This window comes from Rhinoraja longicauda, chromosome 4, assembly GCF_053455715.1.
Source record: "Rhinoraja longicauda isolate Sanriku21f chromosome 4, sRhiLon1.1, whole genome shotgun sequence".
Classification (NCBI taxonomy): domain Eukaryota; kingdom Metazoa; phylum Chordata; class Chondrichthyes; order Rajiformes; family Arhynchobatidae; genus Rhinoraja; species Rhinoraja longicauda.
In genome coordinates this window covers 87,097,663-87,119,208 of record NC_135956.1, presented here as the reverse complement: position 1 = coordinate 87,119,208, position 21,546 = coordinate 87,097,663, and the positions used below count along the sequence as shown (strand labels likewise).

At 47.1% G+C, this 21,546-nt stretch overlaps 1 protein-coding gene across 3 annotated transcripts in view; it reads left to right on the top strand.

Annotated features, from left to right (window-relative positions):
• Positions 1-20,668, top strand: part of sugct (succinyl-CoA:glutarate-CoA transferase) — a 378,390-nt gene extending 357,722 nt beyond the window's left edge. For 2 of the 3 annotated variants that reach the window (XM_078398318.1, XM_078398316.1), the window contains one exon: positions 18,700-20,668. In XM_078398318.1, coding sequence (XP_078254444.1) covers positions 18,700-18,863 — 164 coding nt within the window. In that variant the 3' untranslated portion in view covers positions 18,864-20,668. The remainder of the gene's footprint in view (positions 1-18,699) is intronic. The other variant, XM_078398319.1, reaches the window with a different exon arrangement.
• The last annotated feature ends 878 nt before the right edge of the window (positions 20,669-21,546 follow it).

Genomic DNA, 21,546 nt, shown 5'->3' with positions numbered 1-21,546 from the left:
AGATAGAGCTCTTAATGATAGCGGAGTCAGGGGGGTATGGGGAGAAGGCAGGAACGGGGTACTGATTGTGAATGATCATCCATGATCACATTGAATGGTGGTGCTGGCTCGAAGGGCCGAATGGCCTACTCCTGCACCTATTGTCTATTGTCTATAAAATGAGTGGATTAAAGTCCTTTATTAGCTTTGTTTTAAATGGCGCTGATGTGAAATTAAGTGACAATCAATTTCAAGATTGAGAACCTAGCACAAAACTCCACTAATCCAGCAATTTTTGGGTGGTTTCACACATTGCCAAATAAGTAAGACTGACTTTCCAAGTTCATACGTAAAAGACTGTCATGTGAGTAATGTAGCAGGGTACATAACTATGAATCAGTCACTTCACGAAAGGATAAGTCCCTCTACTTAATTTGAAAGTACAGTCATCAATTTTTCTTAAAATCACCCTTCCATGGTTTATTAATAAAAAAATACCTTTATTATTCAAATCCTATTCAGAATTTAGTCATACGGAAACAGCACCAAGCCTTTGACATTTGGAGTTATCTTTCAGTCTGGCCTGGTTACATTCTGAGTCTGGGTCTCATTTGCTTCCTCCTGCACATCTTCTGACTCTGTACAGAGGTCACTCACGACTGATACATGCCAAAGAAACTGAAAGAGAAACAAGAGTAGACAAAGTGAGAGGAAAGCAAAGAAACCAAATCAATTTAAAACCAAGGGGAGCAAGCGAGGGGGAAGAGAAGGCTTTCTCGGCCAACACTCAGACAGATGGCCCTACAACGTTCAAGTGAAACTGCTTCAGACTTGGCCAAAGGCAAAATTTATCCAAGGTAACGGAAAACAAAGTGTACTTCCTCAATGACTGTGTCATGTTGGCATCTCTGACAGTCACTGAAAGGAAGCATGCAGGTACAGCAGGCAGTGAAGAAAGCCAATGGAATGTAGGCCTTCATAACAAGAGGAGTTGAGTATAGGAGCAAAGAGGTCCTTCTGTAGTTGTGCCCTAGTGAGACCGCACCTGGAGTACTGTGTGCAGTTTTGGTCTCCAAATTTGAGGAAGGATATTCTTGTTGGAATGGCGGGACTGTCATATGTTGAAAGACTGGAGCGACTAGGCTTGTATACACTGGAATTTAGAAGTATGAGAGGGAATCTTATCGAAAGATTATTAAGGGGTTGGACACGTTAGAGGCAGGAAACATGTTCCCAATGTTGGGGGAGTCCAGAACAAGGGACCACAGTTTAAGAATAAGGGGTAGGCCATTTAGAACTGAGATGAGGAAAAACTTTTTCAGTCAGAGAGTTGTGAATCTGTGGAATTCTCTGCCTCAGAAGGCAGTAGAGGCCAATTCTCTGAATGCATTCAAGCGAGAGCTAGATAGAGCTCTTAAGGATAGCAGAGTCAGGGGGTATGGGGAGAAGGCAGGAACGGGGTACTGATTGAGAATGATCAGCCATGATCACATTGAATGGCGGTGCTGGCTCGAAGGGCCGAATGGCCTCCTCCTGCACCTATTGTCTATTGTCTATAATATGAATCTCACCCAGAGAGTTGTGAATCTGCGGAATTCTCTGCCACAGAAGGCAGTGGAGGCCCATTCAAGAGAGAGTTAGATTTAGCTCTTAGGGCTAATGGAATCAAGGGATATGCGGAGAAAGCAGGAATGGGGTACTGATTCGGCTCAAAGGGCCGAATGGCCTAGTCCTGCACCTGTTTTCTATGTCTTTTAAACTCTCCCATACAATTGTACTGCACATTTCTTATATGTCAATGACACAAGCCCACAAGTCCTCTGACAACTAAGCTGAAACTATAGATGGAGCAACTTCCACTGAGCAGGTAAAGCTGGCTTTACTAACGGAGCCTGACTAGCTTTACTAACCAAGCCAAGCCACTTCTTTTGACTGGACCATCTCGACTTGCTTAATTAAAGTGATTCTGCTAATGGAACCAATCTGCCACACGATGCTGAGCTAAAGCCTTAACTGCCTGAGACAAACCAGGCTAAACAGCTGCACTGACCGTGCCAAACAAGGTCAACTGACCGTGCCTAACCGAGCCAGAACAAGTCAAACAGCTTCAACTGACCGAACTAAATCATAGAAACATAGAAACATAGAAAATAGGTGCAGGAGTAGGCCATTCGGCCCTTCGAGCATGCACCACCATTCAATATGATCATGGCTGATCATCCAACTCAGTATCCGGTACCTGCCTTATTTCCATTCCCCCTGATCCCTTTAGCCTCAAGGGCCACATCTAACTCCCTCTTAAATATAGCCAATGAACTGGCCTCAACTACCTTCTGTGGCAGAGAATTCCACAGATTCACCACTCTCTGTGTGAAACAAAACTTTCTCATCTCGGTCCTAAAAGACTTCCCCCTTATCCTTAAACTGTGACCCCTTGTTCTGGACTTCCCCAACATCGGGAACAATCTTCCTGCATCTAGCCTGTCCAACCCCTTAAGAATTCTGTAAGTTTCGTAAATCAAGTCAAACTACTACCTAAATTGTCCAAACTAAGTCAGGTCAAACTACTTAAAGTGACCAAACCAAATCAAATGGAACTACCTAAACCGATCAAGCCAGGTTGGTTCTGTAGGAAAATAACTGCAGATGCTGGTACAAATCGAAGGTGTCACAAAATGCTGGAGTAACTCAGCAGGTCAGGCAGCATCTAGGAGAGAGGGAATGGGTGACGTTTCGGGTCGAGACCCTGCTTCAGACTGAAGAAGGGTCTCGATCCGAAACGTCACCCATTCCCTCTCTCCTAGATGCTGCCTGGCCTGCTGAGTTACTCCAGCATTTTGTGAAGCCAGGTTGGTTCGACAAGTTTAATCTTATTATCTTTTATCGACTGTACAAAGCTTGGCAGCTGAGAGAGAAATATTGGCACTATTGACTCAGGGAAGCTTAATCGCATAAATTCCTGCAGTTAAATTAAGAATGCTCCTCACAAGAGTTACTGTGAAGCAGAGTTAGACAGTAACTACAAATAGTCATGAAGATGTAAGTTGCAACAGTGATTAAACTGGTGTTGAAAATCTGTTTGAAGTATTCATCTGCTTACAATAGACAATAGACAATAGACAATAGGTGCAGGAGTAGGCCATTCAGCCCTTCGAGCCAGCACCGCCATTCAATGCGATCATGGCTGATCACTCTCAATCAGTACCCCGTTCCTGCCTTCTCCCCATACCCCCTCACTCCGCTATCCTTAAGAGCTCTATCCAGCTCTCTCTTGAAAGCATCCAACGAACTGGCCTCCACTGCCTTCTGAGGCAGAGAATTCCACACCTTCACCACCCTCTGACTGAAAAAGTTCTTCCTCATCTCCGTTCTAAATGGCCTACCCCTTATTCTTAAACTGTGGCCCCTTGTTCTGGACTCCCCCAACATTGGGAACATGTTATCTGCCTCTAATGTGTCCAATCCCCTAATTATCTTATATGTTTCAATAAGATCCCCCCTCATCCTTCTAAATTCCAGTGTATACAAGCCCAAAGTATTACATTTTTTATTTATTTAAAAGAACTCACACTAGCGTTGACAAGAAAATGATGGACAAAATCAAAGTTATGCGACAAATTGCCACACTTACAGCCCCACCAAAACAAGCCCAGTAGTCAGGAATTACATAAGATAGAAGAATGCAAGTTCTAAAAGAACTGTTGACATGATTTAGCCATTCCAAAACGTATATCGTTGTATTATTTAGTTTATTCCTCCAGTTTTGGAAAATTATTTTACATCCCCATTCAGCTCCTCATCTGTATTTATAACCATTCCTTCCCTTGATTTAGTCTAGTTTAGTTTAGAGATACAGCGCGGAAGCAGGACCTTCGGCCCACTAAGTCCGCACTAACCAGCGATCCCCGCACATTAACACTGCCCTACACACCCTAGGGACAATTTTACATTCATGCCAAGCCAATGAATCTACAAACCTGTACGTCTTTGGAGTGTGGGAGGAAACTGAAGATCTCGGAGAAAATCCACGCAGGTCACGGGGAGAACGTACAAACTCCGTACAGACGTACGGGTACGTAGGTTAATTGGCTTGGTGTATGTGTAAATTGTCCCTAGTGTGTGTAGGATAGTGTTAATGTGTGGGGATCGCTGGTCGGTGCGGACTCGGTGGGCTGAAGGGCCTGTTTCCGTGCTGTATCTCTAAACTAAACTAAACTCTCACTATTTTCCAGTCTCAAGAAGATTGAGAAATGGTTAATGAATTGTAAATCTCTGTTTATTCATTCTCCCTTTACTTGGTTGTCTACAATCCCCTCTCCACGTGCAACATTTATAGAACTGATAAACTTTTTAAAGAGATATCGTGAACGTCACCCGTTCCTTCCCTCCAGAGATGCTGCCTGTCCCGCTGAGTTACTCCAGCATTGTGTGTCTATCTCCTTAATGAGAGGTAGGCCCTTTACAGTTTTGACTCAGAGGGTACAATTTTATATCAGCACCAGTGTTGGAGATAAGACCAGGGCCTGTGAGGTATGAAAGCTTGTTAAGTCAAATCTATTTTCTTGCGTTGAAAGTTGTGAGCTGCTGGTGCTTTCTTTGAAATAAAAATTCTAGAAATTCATTCCATCAACAGCACAATAAATGTTGTGAACTAAACACAATGTGTTGTACTCGGTCCCTGAAATTTAGCTTCACAATGGCCATTGCAGGTGGAGTTCAAAACAGTTGATCTCTTTCCTGTGGACATCATTGACTATTTCAAAGCTGAGAGTCACAGTGATATGTCCGAGTTGAACAAAAGTAGACAGTGAAGTATACTGAAGGTAGACACAAAATGCTGGACAAAACTCAGCGGGACAGGCAGCATCTCTGGATAGAAGGAATGGGTGACGTTTTGGGTCGAGACCCTTCTTCAGACTGAGAGTCAGGGGAGAGGGAGAAACAGAGATAAGGAAGGGTAAGGTGTGTGAAAACGAGACATCAAAAAAGATGGGGATCAAGGAAAATGTAGAGTTAGCTGGGAGAAGGCGGCAATAAAGCAAACAGAGATAAAATGTAGTCGGGGACAGTCAGACTGGTCGGAGAACTGGGAAGGGGAAGGAATGGAGAGAGAGGGAAAGCAAGGGTTATTTGAAGTTAGAGAAGTCATTATTCATACCACTGGGGTGTAAGCGAAATATGAGGGGCTATTCCTCCAATTAACACTGGGCCTCACTCTGACAATGGAGGCGGCCCAGGGTGGAAAGGTCAGTGTGGGAATGGGAGGGGGAGTTAAAGTGTTTAGCAACTGGCAGATCAGGCAGGTATAGGCGGACTGAGCGGAGGTGTTCAACGAAACGATCGGGGAGCCTGCGCTTGGTCTCGTCGACATATAGGAGTCCACAGCTGGAACAGCGGATGCAGTAGATGAGGTTGGAGGGGGTACAAGTGAACTTCTGCCTCACCTTCATACCACTTTCATTCCTTCTCTAATGTGATAATGTCAATTGATATGAACTTTTCTGTCTGTACGTCTCCATCTTTACCTGGACCATGTATCCAACGTTTTTCCAGCAAGCTTCCTTTGTTGGGAAAGGCACTGCTGCCACAACAATCCCTTTCTATGCGCGATCTATGACGCCTTCAGAAATATTTGTCAAACGTGAAGTAACGCTAACTGATTCGTGATGGTTTCCTTTAATAATACCATAAATTTCTAAATTCTGCTTTTAATTTTCATTCTACGGATTTCTTATATGCATATTTTCAACTGGAATCAACCAAACCTAAATATCCTGAGGATCGATCAGCGGTTAAGAACCTATGCACCTTGACTCGTACAGAAATACAAGCAAACTTGGGATAAGAAAGGCCACTGGAGAGATGCAACAGTTTGAGAGGCAGCATGCAGGAAAACACCATGTCCCCATGTTTTTCACTTTTTCTGGCACAGTTTATGGTCTGCATATTAGAAACATAGAAACAAGGAAAATAGGTGCAGGAGGAGGCCATTTTGGCCCCTCGAGCCAGCACCACCATTCATTGTGATCATGGCTTATCATTCACAATCTGTAACCCGTGCCTGCCTTCTCCCCGTATCCCTTGATTCCGCTAGCCTCTAGAGCTCTATCTAACTCTCTTTTAAATCCATCCAGTGAATTGGCCTCCACTGCCCTCTGTGGCAGAGAATTCCACAAATTCACAACTCTCTGGGTGAAAATGTTTTTTCTCATCTCAGTTGTAGTTGCAGACGTAGCTGGCAACTGTCAAATCTCACAAAACAAATGAAAGATTTGTTGTCAGAGAGTTGTGAATCTGTGGAATTCACTGCCTCAGAAGGCAGTGGAGGCCAATTCTCTGAATGCATTCAAGAGAGAGCTAGATAGAGCTCTTAAGGATAGCGGAGTCAGGGGGTATGGGGAGAAGGCAAGAACGGGGTACTGATTGAGAATGATCAGCCATGATCACATTGAATGGTGGTGCTGGCTCGAAGGGCCGAATGGCCTCCTCCTGCACCTATTGTCTGTTGAAATGCCATCTTATTTCGCAGGGGGTTTTTGAGATAGGCAAGCTGTAGTTTTATATTCCCCCGAGAGTGTTTTGTGCATTGAAACGCAGCATTGTACTTTCCATGTTAACCAAGGTGTAAAGTTTATAAGTAGAAGCAAGGAACCACAGATGTTAGTTTGTAAAATAGACATAAAATGCCGGAGTAACTCAAAGGGGTCAGGCTGCATCTCTGGAGAGCATGAATAGGTCACGTTTCGGGTAGAGACTTTCTCAGCCCCGGAACATCACCGATCCATGTTCCGCACAGATGCCACCTGACTCGCTGAGTTACTCCATGTGTCTTTACATGATGCAACATCGACTGACTCTTCACACGCCATAATAAAGCCCCACAACATGCACTTAATTCAAAATAATTCTGAACAATGATAAAGGACTTTTCTCCGTTGTTTCTATTACTTTTGTCTCTTATTCCCCGTGGTGTTTCATGGGAAGAGCCAGTATTAGTTGCTTTCTTCAACCTGCTTTTGAAAGGACGCGGAAGTCATCTGTGTGAGTGAGCTGTGCGCAGGCACGACGAGCCGGGTACGTGGGCACGCTGGGCTGGGCCGGACTGGGCTGGGCTGGGCCGGGCTGGGCTGGTCTGAGTTGGGTTGGTCCGGGCTGGTTTGGGTTTGTCTGGTATGGGCTGTGTTTGTCTGGCTGGGTTGGTCCGGGCTGGGCTGGGCTGGGCTGGGCCGGGCTGGGCTGGGCTGGGCTGGGCCGGGCTGGGCCTGGCTGGGTTGGTCCGGGCTGGGCTGGTCTGGGTTGGTCTGGGCTGGGCTGGGCTGGGCTGGGCCGGGCTAGGCCTGGCTGGGTTGGTCCGGGCTGGGCTGGTCTGGGTTGGGCTGGGCTGGGCTGGTCTGGGCTGGGCCGGGCTGGAATTCTCTGCCTCAGAAAGCATTGGAGGCCAATTTTCTGGATGCTTTCAAGAGAGAGCTAGATAGAGCTCTTAAGGATAGCGGAGTCAGGGGGTATGGGGAGAAGGCAGGAACGGGGTACTGATGGAGAATGATCAGCCATGATCACATTGAATGGTGGTGCTGGCTCGAAGGGCCGAATGGCCTACTCCTGCACCTATTGTCTGTTGAAATGCCATCTGGGTTTGTTCTGGGCTGGGTTGGGCTGGGCTGGGCTGGGCCGGGCTAGGCCTGGCTGGGTTGGTCCGGGCTGGGCTGGTCTGGGTTGGGCTGGGCTGGTCTGGGCTGGGCCGGTCTGGGCTGGACTGGGCCGGGCTGGGTTGGTCTGGGCTGGGTTGGTCTGGGCTGGGCTGGGCTGGGTTGGTCCGGGCTGCGCTGGTCTGGGTTGGTCTGGGCCGGGCTGGGCTGGTCTGGGTTGGTCTGGGCTGGGCTGGTCTGGATTGGCCCGGGCTGGACTGGGTTGGTCCGGGCTGGGCTGGGCTGGGTTGGTCTGGGCTGGGTTGGTCCGGGCTAGGCTGGTCTGGGTTGGGCTGGGCTGGGCTGGTCTGGGCTGGGCCGGGCTGGGCTGGGTTGGTCTGGGCTGGGCCGGGCTGGGCTGGTCTGGGTTGGGTTGGTCTGGGCTGGGCTGGTCTGGGTTGGCCCGGGCTGAACTGGGTTGGTCTGGGCTGGGCTGGGCTGGGTAGGTCTGGGCTGGGTTGGTCTGGGCTGGGTTGGTCTGGGCCGGGCTGGGTTGGTCTGGGCTGCGCTGGGCTGGGCTGGGCTGGGCTGGGCTGGGCTGGGTTGGTCTGGGCTGGGCTGGGTTGGGCCGGGCTGGGTTGGGCTGGGCTGTGCGGACTGCGCTGGTCTGGGTTGGTCTGGGCCGGGCTGGTCTGGGTTGGTCCGGGCTGGGCTGGGTTGGGTTGGTCTGGGCTGGGTTGGTCCGGGCTGCGCTGGTATAACATATAACATATAACAACTACAGCATGGAAACAGGCCTGTCCGCCCTACCAGTCCACGCCGACCATTCTCCCTGACCTAGTCTCATCTACCTGCACTCAGACCATAACCCTCCAATCCCCTCCTATCCATATACCTATCCAATTTACTCTTAAATAATAAAATCAAGCCAGCCTCCACCAATTCCACCGGAAGCCCATTCCATACAGCCACAACCCTCTGAGTAAAGAAGTTCCCCCTCATGTTACCCCTAAACCTTTGTCCCTCAATTCTGAAGCTATGTCCCCTTGTTGGAATCTTCCCCACTCTCAAAGGGAAAAGCCTACCCACGTCAACTCTGTCCGTCCCTCTCAAAATTTTAAAAACCTCTATCAAGTCCCCCCTCAACCTTCTACGCTCCAAAGAATAAAGACCCAACCTGTTCAACCTCTCTCTGTAGCCTAAGTGCTGAAACCCAGGCAACATTCTAGTAAATCTCCTCTGTACCCTCTCCATTTTGTCGACATCCTTCCTATAATTTGGCGACCAGAACTGCACACCATACTCCAGATTCGGCCTCACCAATGCCCTGTACAATTTCAACATTACATCCCAACTTCTATACTCGATGCTCTGATTTATAAAGGCAAGCATACCAAACGCCTTCTTCACCACCCTATCCACATGAGATTCCACCTTCAGGGAACAATGCACAGTTATTCCCAGATCCCTCTGTTCCACTGCATTCCTCAATTCCCTACCATTTACCCTGTACGTCCTATTTTGATTTGTCCTACCAAAATGCAGCACCTCACACTTATCAGCATTAAACTCCATCTGCCATCTTTCAGCCCACCCTTCCAAAAGGCCCAAGTCTCTCTGTAGACTTTGAAAATCTACCTCACTATCAACTACTCCACCTATCTTAGTATCATCTGCATATTTACTAATCCAATTTGCCACACCATCATCCAGATCATTAATGTAAATGACAAACAACAGTGGACCCAACACAGATCCTTGGGGCACTCCACTAGACACTGGCCTCCAACCTGACATACAATTGTCAACCGTTACCCTCTGGTATCTCCCATTCAGCCATTGTTGAATCCATCTTGCAACCTCACTATTAATACCCAACGATTTAACCTTCTTAATCAACCTTCCATGTGGAACCTTGTCAAATGCCTTACTGAAGTCCATATAGACAACATCCACAGCCTTACCCTTATCAATTTCCCTGGTAACCTCTTCAACAAATTCAAGAAGATTAGTCAAACATGACCTTCCAGGCACAAATCCATGTTGACTGTTTCTAATCAGGCCTTGATTATCCAAATAATGATATATATTGTCCCTAAGTATCTTTTCCATTAATTTTCCCACCACAGACGTCAAACTAATAGGTCTATAATTGCTAGGTTTACTTTTAGAACCTTTTTTAAACAAAGGCACAACATGCGCAATGCGCCAATCTTCCGGCACCATCCCTGTTTCTAATGACGTTTGAAATATTTCCGTCATAGCCCCTGCTATTTCTGCACTAACTTCCCTCAATGTCCTAGGGAATATCCTATCAGGACCTGGAGACTTATCCACTTTTATATTCTTCAAAAGTGTCCGTACCTCCTCTTCTTTAATCCTCCTAATTTCCATCACTACTCTACTTGTTTCGCTTACCTCACATAATTCAATATCCTTCTCCTCGGTAAATACCGAAGAAAAGAAATTGTTTAATATCTCCCCCATTTCTTCCGGCTCAGCACATAGCTGTCCACTCTGACTCTCTAATGGACCAATTTTATCCCTCACTATCCTTTTGCTATTGACATATCTGTAGAACCGCTTGGGGTTTACTTTTACATTACTTGCCAAAGCAGCCTCATATCTTTTTTTCGCTTTTCTAATTTCCTTTTTAAGATTCCTTTTACTCTAATTTCCTTTTAAAGATTCCTTTTACTCTAATTTCCTTTTTAAGATTCCTTTTACTCTAATTTCCTTTTTAAGATTCCTTTTTAAGATTCCTTGGTCTGGGCTGGGCTGGGCTGGGCTGGGTTGGGCTGGGCTGGGCTGGGCTGGGTTGGTCCGGGCTGGGCTGGGCTGGGTTGGGCTGGGTTGGGTTTGGCTGGGCTGGGCTGGGCTGGGCTGGCTTGGTCCGGGCTGCTCTGGGCTGGGTAGGTCCTGGCTGGGCTGGGCCGGGCTGGGTTGGTCCGGTCTGGGCTGGGCTTGGTTGGGCCGGCCTGTGCTGGGCTGGTCCGGGCTGGGCTGAGTTTGTTCTGGGCTGGGCTGGGCTGGGTTGGTCCGGGCTGGGCTGGGTTTGTTCTGGGCTGGGCTGGGCTGGGCCAGGCTAGGTTGGTCTGGGCTGGGCTGGCCCGGGCTGGGTTGGTCTGGGCTAGGCTGGGCTGGATTGGGCTGGGCTGGTCTGGGTTGGTTCTGGCTGGGCTGGGCTGGGTTGGTCTGGGCAGGGCTGGGCTGGGTTGGTCTGGTCCAGGCTGGGCTGGGCTGGGCTGGGCTGGGCTGGGCTGGGTTGGTCTGGGCTGGGCTGGGTTGGGTTGGTCCAGGCTGGGCTGGGCTGGGTTGGTCTGGGCTGGGTTGGTCTGGGTTGGTCCGGGCTGGGCTGGGCTAGGGCAGTGCCGCACTCTTGGGTTCACAGTCCCCTTGTTGGTGCTGGGTGAAACTCTCACATCACCATCAGCGATAATTTTCCGCAAAGCTCCCCCGTCATCTCCTCCCACACAGACAGCATACTACACATTTTCAAAATGTCATCTCGCAAGCCCAGCAGAAACCTATCACAGCTATCACAGCTCAATACAACAACAGAGGGGAGAGGGCAGGAATGGGGTACTGATTGTGAATGATCAGCCATGATCACATTGAATGGTGGTGCTGGCTCGAAGGGCCGAATGGCCTACTCTTGCACCTATTGTCTATTGTCTATTGTGGAGGACATGCCAAACTTTCATAAGGCCTTCTAAGGAAGTAGACTCAGTGAGTGAGGCAGCATCTGTGAACAACATGGATAGGTGACGTTTCAGGTCAGGGCACATCTTCAGACTGGTTGTGGGTGGGAGGAGAAAGCTGGAAGAGAGGAGGGGTGAGGACAAAGCACATCAAGTGAAGGGTGGAAACAGGTGAGGGGGAGGGGGAGTGTTGATAGGCAGATGGTTAGACATGGGCCAGAGATGAAAAGGTGAAACGCTTGGATAGAGTGGATGTGGAAAGGATAATTCCACTAGTGGGAGAGTTTAGGACCATAGGGCATACCCTCAGAATGAAAGAATGTTCTTTTAGGAAGGAAATGAGGGGGAATTTCTTCCGTCAGAGGGTGGTGAATTCTGTGGAATCCTTGCCTGATATCAAGGTAACGAAATTTTGTAAGATTTTATTGCTATGTCACTAAAATCACACAACTTGAATGAAAGAATAAGTTTATTGGCCAAGTATGTGCATATACAAGGAATGTGCCTTGGTGCTCCGCTCACAAATGACAACACAAACATACAGTTAACAATGAAGAATAAAGCATAAAAACACATCAAAACAATAAGGATTCAACATTACGGTCTAAACATGTGTGTGAAAATAAACCAGAGCAAAAAAGAGACTACAGACTATTGAGACTATCACTCGTGGAAAAAACAGTTTTTAAGTCTGGCTGTGGCTGCTTTGACAGTCCGAAGTCGCCTTCCAGAGGGAAGTGCTTCAAAGATTTTGTTGCCAGGGTGAGAGGGGTCAGAGATGATCTTGCCCGCTTGCTTCCTGGCCCTTGCAGTGTACAGTTCGTCAATGGGGGGAAGGTTGCAGCCAACAACCTTCTCGGTTGAGCGAACGATCGGTTGCAGCCTCCGGATGTCGTGCTTGGTGGCTGAGCCAAACCAGACCATGATGGAGAAGGTGAGGACGGACTCAAAGATAGCAGTATAGAATTGGACCATCATTGCCTGTGGCAGATTGTGTTTCCTCAGTTGCCGCAGGAAGTACATCCTCTGTTGGGCCTTTTTGACGGTGGAGTCGATGGTGGTTATTTGGGGTTGCGGCATTCCTTATCTCTGTTACATTTCCCTGAACTTTTACTTGTCCCAATGATGAGCCAACTGTATCTCTTTGGCATGTTATTTTGAGTAAATTAACATATTTAACTTATTAGTTTGTACTCCTGTTAAATTGCAATTGAAAACTGCCTGCAAATTAAATTTTACATGGAAGACTCAAAGCAGAGCTGCAGTGGATCCAAATGTAAACATATTTTCATGGGCCTCTTCCAGTGCCATAGTGAGGCCCACCGGAAATTGGAGGAACAGCACCTCGTATTTCGCCTGGGCAGTTTGCAGCCCAGTGGTATGAACGTCGACTTCTCCAACTTTAGATAGTCCCTCTGTCCCTCCCTTCCCCTTCCCCTCCCCCTTCCCAGATCTCCCTCTATCTTCCTGTCTCCACCTATATCCTTCCTTTGTCCCGCCCCCCTGACATCAGTCTGAAGAAGGGTCTCGACCCGAAACGTCACCCATTCCTTCTCTCCCGAGATGCTGCCTGACCTGCTGAGTTACTCCAGCATTTTGTGAATAAACATATTTTGACCTTGGTTCGTGGTTCTTGGTCCTCCAAAATATTCCAAATGGAATTTAAACTGGAGGTGGCGGAGTATGGACTTAGGCAAGAAGGGCTTCTTGGAGAAGAGCTGCCTTAAATGTAGTTGCATCTGGTTGAGTAACTATAGTAGGGTGAAGACTATTTCATGCTTTAATTGTGTGAGGGAAGAATGGATTGCTATACACACATCTGTCTTGTTTGGAATTTGTCAAATTCCAGTTCAGAATTTACAATGCATTTACTTTTTAGTTTAGAGAATACATCATAGGAAACACCTGCACCTCCTCCAACCTCATCTATTGCATCCGATGCTCTAGATGTCAACTTCTTTACATCGGCGAAACCAAACGCAGGCTCGGTGAACGTGTCGCTCAAAACCATCGCTCAGTCCGCCTTAACCAACCTGATCTCCCGGTGGCTGAGCACTTCAACTCCCCCTCCCACTCCCAGTCTGACCTTTCTGTCACGGGCCTCCTCCAGTGCCATAGTGCGGCCCACTGGAAATTGGAGGAACAGCACCTCATATTTCGCCTGGGCAGCTAGCAGCCCAGCGGTATGAAAATTGACTTCTCCAACTTTAGATAGTTCCTCTGTCCCTCTCTTCCCCTCCCCCTTCCCAGTTCTCCCTCTATCTTCCTGTCTCCACCTATATCCTTCCTTTGTCCCGCCCCCCCCTGACATCAGTCTGAAGAAGGGTCTCGACCCGAAACGTCACCCATTCCTTCTCTCCAGAGATGCTGCCTGACCTGCTGAGTTACTCCAGCATTTTGTGAATAAATACCTTTGATTTGTACCAGCAACTGCAGTTATTTACTTACATCATAGGAAACGGGACCTTTGGCCCACCAAGTCCACGGTAAAGTTGCTGCCTTACAGCAAATGCAGCGCCGGAGACTCAGGTTCGATCCTGACTACGGGCGCGTCTGTACGGAGTTTGTACGTTCTCCCCGTGACCTGCGTGGGTTTTCTCCGAGATCTTCGGTTTCCTCCCACACTCCAAAGACGTACAGGTATGTAGGCTAATTGGCTGGGCAAATGTAAAAATTGTCCCTAGTGTGTGTAGGATAGTGTTAGTGTGCGGGGATCGCTGGGCGGCGCGGACCCGGTGGGCCGAAGGGCCTGTTTCCGCGCTGTATCTCTAAATCTAAAAATCTAAACACCATTCGCCTGTTCACACTGGTTTTGTGTTATCCCACTTTCTCATCTCTCCTACATTTTTACAGAAGACAATCAACCTACAGACCTGCACGTCTTTGGGATGCGGGAGGAATCCTGAGCAACTGGAGGAAACTCATATGGTCACTGGAAGAACGGGCAAACTCCACACAAACAGCACCCGAGGCCAGGATTGAACCCAGGTCTCCGGTGCTGTGAGGCAGCAGCTGTTCCCAGCTGTGCCAGTTTTGCCACGCTTAATTTCTATTTATCTAATCCCACATAAAGTGACAAATTCATCGTTGTGGATCAGCATCAGTTGTCACTGTTGTGTGTGGCCACGTGGTGTTTTATCATATCATATCATATCATATATATACAGCCGGAAACAGGCCTTTTTTCGGCCCACCAAGTCCGTGCCGCCCAGTGATCCCCGTACATTAACACTATCCTACACCCACTAGGGACAATTTTTACATTTACCCAGCCAATTAACCTACATACCTGTACGTCTTTGGAGTGTGGGAGGAAACCGAAGATCTCGGAGAAAACCCACGCAGGTCACGGGGAGAACGTACAAACTCCTTACAGTGCAGCACCCGTAGTCAGGATCGAACCTGAGTCTCCGGCGCTGCATTCGCTGTAAAGCAGCAACTCTACCGCTGCGCTACGGTGCCGCCCGTGGGGAAATCATGGATTTAGGAGCGAAATCATCTTTCAAGCTACCTATCCAATATGAATGCCTGCAATTGGACTTGAACAAATAGGAGAGTTAAAGAACGGGTTTTAAGAAAAATATTTTTTATTTGTATAGCTTCTTTCATAACCTTGCATTTCGCTTGACAGATCGTGAAATATCTGCAGATAGTAAAAGGTATCACAAAATGCTGGAGTAACTCAGCGGGTCAGGCAGCATCTAAGAGAGAGGGAATGGGTGACGTTTCGGGATGAGACCCTTCTTCAGACTGATGTCGGGTGGGGACGGGTCAATGAAAGGATATAGGTGGAGACAGGAAGACAGTGGTAGAACTGGGAAGGGGAGGGGAAGAGAGGGACAGAGGAGCTATCTAAAGTTAGAGAAGTCAATGTTCATACCGCTGGGCTATAAGCTGCCCAAGCGAAATATGAGGTGCTGTTCCTCCAATTTCCGGTGGGCCTCACTATTTAGTAACGCAGGCTCGGCGATTGTTTCGCTCAACACCTTCGCTCAGTCCGCCATAACCAGCCTGATCTCCCGGTGGCTGAGCACTTCAACTCCCCCTCCAACTCCCAGTCTAACCTTTCTGTCATGGGCCTCCTCCAGTGCCATAGTGAGGCCCACTGCAAATTGGAGGAACAGCACCTCATATTTCACTTGGGCAGCTTACAGCCCAGCGGTATGAACATTGATTTCTCCAACTTTAGATAGTTCCTCTGTCCCTCTCTTCCCCTCCCCTTCCCAGATCTCCCTCTATCTTCCTGTCTCCACCTATATCCTTTCTTTGTCCCGCCCCCCTGACGTCAGTCTGAAGAAGGGTCTCGACCCGAAACGTCACCCATTCCCTCTCTCCTAGATGCTGCCTGACCTGCTGAGTTACTCCAGCATTTTGTGATACCTTCGATCTGTACCAGCATCTGCGGTTATTTTCCTGCAGATAGTAAAATATCTGTAACAGTAAAATATCTGAAATAGTGTTTGTGGAGTTACCACTTTTGCAGCATCGGTTTTGCAACAGGCAACGAGAGCACAGGAGGCACTTAAGTAAATTGATAACCTGTTGCGTGAATATATTGAAAATTAATTGGTGGCGACTCTCACGAGAACTCTTTCGCAGTCGGTCAAAATGGTCTCAGGGGATCTTTGGAAAAAACAGATGGGGCCCCTGGCACTGTCAACTGTACAAACACTTCTTCAAATGAGCATTCATGTGTCAAGTGGAAGTTGGCTTATGGTTCACAAATGAGAGTGCTACCACTGAGCCATGACTAACACCACACTGGTGGGACATCATGAACCTCAGCCGGCCTTGTCCTCATAGCACTTCCAAAATGGTGTCAGGGATTTCAGGCAAGTGTGCGATTTGGATGGGATATTGTACCCATTCTTCTTTTTTTTTGAGGTTCAGCGCAGAAACAGGCCCTTTGGCCCAGCGAGTCGGCACAGACCAGCGATCCCCGCACATTCACACAAGCCAGCACACACTGGGGACAATTTACACTTCTACCAAGTCTACAAACCCGAGCCAATTAACCCACAAACCTGTACGTCTTACAGCAGTGGAAAATTTAGAAAGGCTAAATGATAATATCTTTATCCAGCAATAAGTTATCACAAAATGCTGGAGTAACTCAGCAGGTCAGGCAGCATCTGGGAGAGAGGGAATGGGTGACGTTTCAGACGCTTCAGTCTGAAGAAGGGTCTCGACCCGAAACGTCACCCATTCCCTCTCTCCCAGATGTTGCCTGACCTGCTGAGTTACTCCAGCATTTTGTGATACCTTCGATTTGTACCAGCATCTGCAGTTATTTTCCTATCCAGCAATAATGTTACCCCTGGATATGTGAATAAATTAGAGTTCTTGGTGGCTGCCGATTTAGAAATAGACTACTGAACGTGTTGCCATCGTGAAGTGTTTAACTCGGCTTTACTTCCGAGTATTCCACCCCTGTTTATGTTCTTTTAAAACTTGGTAACAATTTCTGACAAACTGAAGAATATGTTTATTTTCCTGCTTTGTTGATGATATGGTCAGTGTGTTGCCATTTCCCCAATTAAAAGCTCATTCTTGGCAGAACATCCACTTCAGGAACAAGAAGACATTTACTTGATGCCCTTTTAAAAAAATTTAAAGGGGAACCAAATCAAGAAATTACTGCTTGTCAAAACAGTATTCCTGTGTTCGCGAACATAAAAAATTGCATTATCATATCAACTCTCTGTGTGGTCACAGTGATGGAAATAACACTTGGCTGTTCTTCAAACAATAAGGCAGCTTAGAAACATAGATATAGAAACATAGAAAATAGGTGCAGGAGGAGGCCATTCGGCCCTTCGAGCCAGCACCACCATTCATTGTGATCATGGCTGATCATCCACAATCAGTAACCCGTGCCTGCCTTCTCCCCATATCCCTTGATTCCACTAGCCCCATACAGCTCTATCTAACTCTCTTTTAAATCCATCCAGTGAATTGGCCTCCACTGCCCTCTGTGGCAGAGAATTCCACAAATTTGCAACTCTCTGGATGAAAAAGTTCCTTCTCACCTCAGTTTTAAATGGCCTCCCCTTTATTCTAAGACTGTGGCCCCTGGTTCTGGACCTTCCCCCAACATTGGGAACATTTTTCCTGCATCTAGCTTGTCCAGTCCTTTTATAATTTTATATGTCTCTATAAGATCCCCTCTCATCCTTCTAAACTCCAGTGAATACAAGCCTAGTCTTTTCAATCTTTCCTCATATGACCTAACATTTTTTTTTAAAGATGGCAATGCCCCTTTAATAACAATATTATGCATTACAAAATAGTTTGTTTACTGGGGGGGAAACTATGCGGCAGTGTTATAATTCATCAGTCATGCAGCAGAATTGACCGATGGCGAATTAACTGGAATTTTAATTAAACTAAGAATTGCTCCGCTTGTTTCCCACCACAATTCCTTCACTGTGTCCGCTAATTGATTTGCCCGCTATTTCAAGCTCCACAGCTCTATTTAGGTCCATGTAAACACAACAGTAATCACAGACTAATTTTCTAGTGAGGTCTGGAGGTTCATAATTGGTTCGAGAGAGGTTGAATAGCTTGCATCTTAATGGTCACATACCTAAACGTAAACACAGCACTCAAATAGTGTCACTGGATGTGGTCGAGCTTATTCAGGGAGCTTGTGCAATTTCAAATTGAATATTGAGATTGGTTTAGTTTAGTTTAGAGATAAGGCGTGGAAGAAGGCCCTTCGGCCCATCGAGTGCCCGCTGGCCAGCAATCCCCGTACACTAGTTCGATCCGACAGTCTAGGGAGAATTTGCAGAAGCCTATTAACCTACAGAATTGCACACCTTTGTAATGAGGAAGGATATTCCTGCTATTGAGGGCGTGCAGCGTAGGTTCACGTGGTTAATTCCCGGAATGGCGGGACTGTCGTATGTTGAAAGACTGGAGCGGCTAGGCTTGTATACACTGGAATTTAGAAGGATGAAAGGGGATCTTATCGAAACGTATAAGATTATTAAGGGGTTGGACACGTTAGGGGCAGGAAACATGTTTCCCAATGTTGGGGGAGTCCAGAACCAGGGGCCACAGTTTAAGAATAAGGGGTAGGCCATTTAGAACGGAGATGAAGAAAAACTTTTTCAGTCAGAGAGTTGTGAATCTGTGGAATTCTCTGCCTCAGAAGGCAGTGGAGGCCAATTCTCTGAATGCATTCAAGAGAGAGCTAGATAGAGCTCTTAAGGATAATGGAGTCAGGGGGTATGGGGAGAAGGCAGGAACGGGGTACTGATTGAGAATGATCAACCATGATCACATTGAATGGCGGTTATGGCTCGAAGGGCCGAATGGCCTACTCCTGCACCTATTGTCTATTGTCTATTGTCTATTGTCAATAAACTATTTTTGTTTTTTTTTCACAGGTCCTGCGGTTAGATTCAGTGACTTCAAGATGTCAAACCCAAAGCCTCCGCCTCTAATTGGGCAGCACACTGTTGAAGTACTGAAGACTCTGCTGGGTTACAGTGAGAGCTTCATCGATGAGCTGCTCGCAGCTGGAACAGTCACTCAGCATGAACTGAACTGAAGGCCGGTCCGCGTCTCAAAAGTAGTTTTGATCTTTCTGAGAGAACCATTGTCACACTTTAATCACAATCTTTTAGAATTGCTTACAACTAATGAACCAAGGTAAATGACACTCCAAATAGACACAAAAAGCTGGAGTGATGCAGCGGGACAGGCAGCATCTCTGGAGAGAAGGAATGGGTGACGTTTCAGGACGAGACCTTTCTTCAGACTCGACCTGAAATGTTACCCATTCCTTCTCCCCCCCCGAGATGCAGCCTGTCCCGCTGAGTTACTCCAGCATTTTGTGTCTACCCTCGTTTTAAACCAGTATCTGCACAGTTCTTTCCTACAAATGACACTCCAGCTTGTTATAAGGCAGAGTTTGCTTTAATATATTTAACCACAGAATGGTTAATGAAGACATATAATCGATGGGCTGCAGGGTGGCGCAGAGGTAGAGTTGCTGCCTTACAGCGCTTACAGCGCCAGAGACCCGGGTTCGATCCCGTCTATGGGGGCTGTCTGAACGGAATTTGTACGTTCTCGCTGTGACCGCGCGGGTTTTCTCCGAGATCTTCGGTTTCCTCCTACACTCCAAAGACGTACAGGTGTGTAGGTTAATTGGCTTGGTATAAAATGTAAAAATTGTCCCTGGTGTGTGTGTGATCGTGTTAGTGTGCGGGGATCGCTGGGCGGCGTGGACTCGGTGAGCTCAAGGGCCTGTGTCTCTAAACGAAAAAAACGAAACTAAATAGATATGATCACGGTAAGCCCCTTCGTAGATAGTGCCTTCATGGAATTCAAAATAACTGTTCAGAAATTTCTAGACAGACGTCATCTGAAGTATGCAAAATCCATGAATACTGTGGTGTTTGTAATGAGCAAGCTCATCCACTTTTACCAAATGGAAACTTTGACTTTCCCAAGCCAGAAACATTGTGTGACTTGTGGCTGAAACACAAAATGTCAGTGATAATAAATGCAAGGCCCGCTCTGAACCTGCCAAAGCCAGCCCTGCTGTTAGAATGGAGATACAAGGATCTGTGGGTGCTGGAATCATAAGCAAAAAAAACCCCAAAGTGCTGGAGGAATTCAGCAGTATCAGGGTAGGGCAGTATCAGTTGAGGGAGGGGTCCTAACTAGGGGTGCCAACTATAGCACTCCCAAATACGGGACAAGGTGACGTCACCACACCGCGCCCCACGTGACCTCACCCAGCTGGCGGCCACGTGCTCCCGCTCCACCAATGGCGGCCGCCCAGGCCGGGAGGCTGGTTGCTATGCAACCTCCGTTAGGCGGCGCCCAGGACTCCGAACCTACACAGTCCGAACCTGCACTGTGCGGAAGGTAGGCTCAGATTTTATCCAGCATCTGCAGTTTTTTTCCTACTACACTGTCCGAACCTACACTGTCCAGGCCTACAGCATCCGGGCCTAATACGGGACAAGGGCAATTTAGCCCAAAATGCGGGATGTCCCGGCTAATACGGGACAGTTGGCAACGCTAGTCCTAACCCAAAGCATTGTCCATCCATTTCCACCACAGATGCTGCCCGACCTGCCGAATTCCTCCAGCACTTTGTTTTTTTTGCAGAACAGCTAGAAACTGCTCCTAGAATGCATTGGTTCAATGTAACACTGCAATTTTACAATCAGTTACAGAAATGTTTCAATTATCATAATGCAAATAAAAGCAATCGATAAGTATTTTTAAGAAGCTAATTTTATACTTCTGCAGTATGTTGGAAGTTAACTGATAAAACTGTTATTAGATCCCACATTTCCTACTGGAATCAATTATCTACACGACAGTATGTAAATTGTTTACATATCATTAGTTTGAACAACCTCACAGATATTGTCAGAATAAACATTTCTATCTATTTTATGTGGCTTTTTTCGATATACAAACATTTCTGAGTTAGTCAGGGGACCTTGAAGGAATGCAAAGTTGTTTCCACGCTGGATCAGTTTGCGATTTTTATTACATAGTTTCCTAATCAGCATTGACAGCACTTGTTGAATTAACTAACAAAGAAAGGCAGTGGGCACCAAAAAAAAAAAAGTGCTTTGCTCCATAGAAGAATTTAGGGTTGGATATTTTCCAGAAGGTAGGCTTGTATACACTGGAATTTAGAAGGATGAGAGGAGATCTTATCGAAACGTATAAGATTATTAAGGGGTTGGACCCGTTAGAGGCAGGAAACATGTTCCCAATGTTGCGGGAGTCCAGAACAAGGGGCCACAGTTTAAGAATAACGGGTAGGCCATTTAGAACGGAGATGAGGAAAACCTTTTTCAGTCAGAGAGTTGTGAATCTGTGGAATTCTCTGCCTCAGAAGGCAGTGGAGGCCAATTCTCTGAATGCATTCAAGAGAGAGCTAGATAGAGCTCTTAAGGATAGCGGAGTCAGGGGGTATGGGGAGAAGGCAGGAACGGGGTACTGATTGAGAATGATCAGCCATGATCACATTGAATGGCGGTGCTGGCTCGAAGGGCCGAATGGCCTCCTCCTGCACCTATTGTCTATTGTCTATTGTCTATAATAAATACCAGATCACAAGTGTCACCCATCTAATTCATTAAATCGGTTCGGTGAAGGGGTGTGGGATTGGGGGGTGAAAATCTCAAAGTTTCAGAGTTGCTGCCTGCACCCTCGAAAATGACACCAGTAACCCTGATATATTATAATCTGTGGCACTC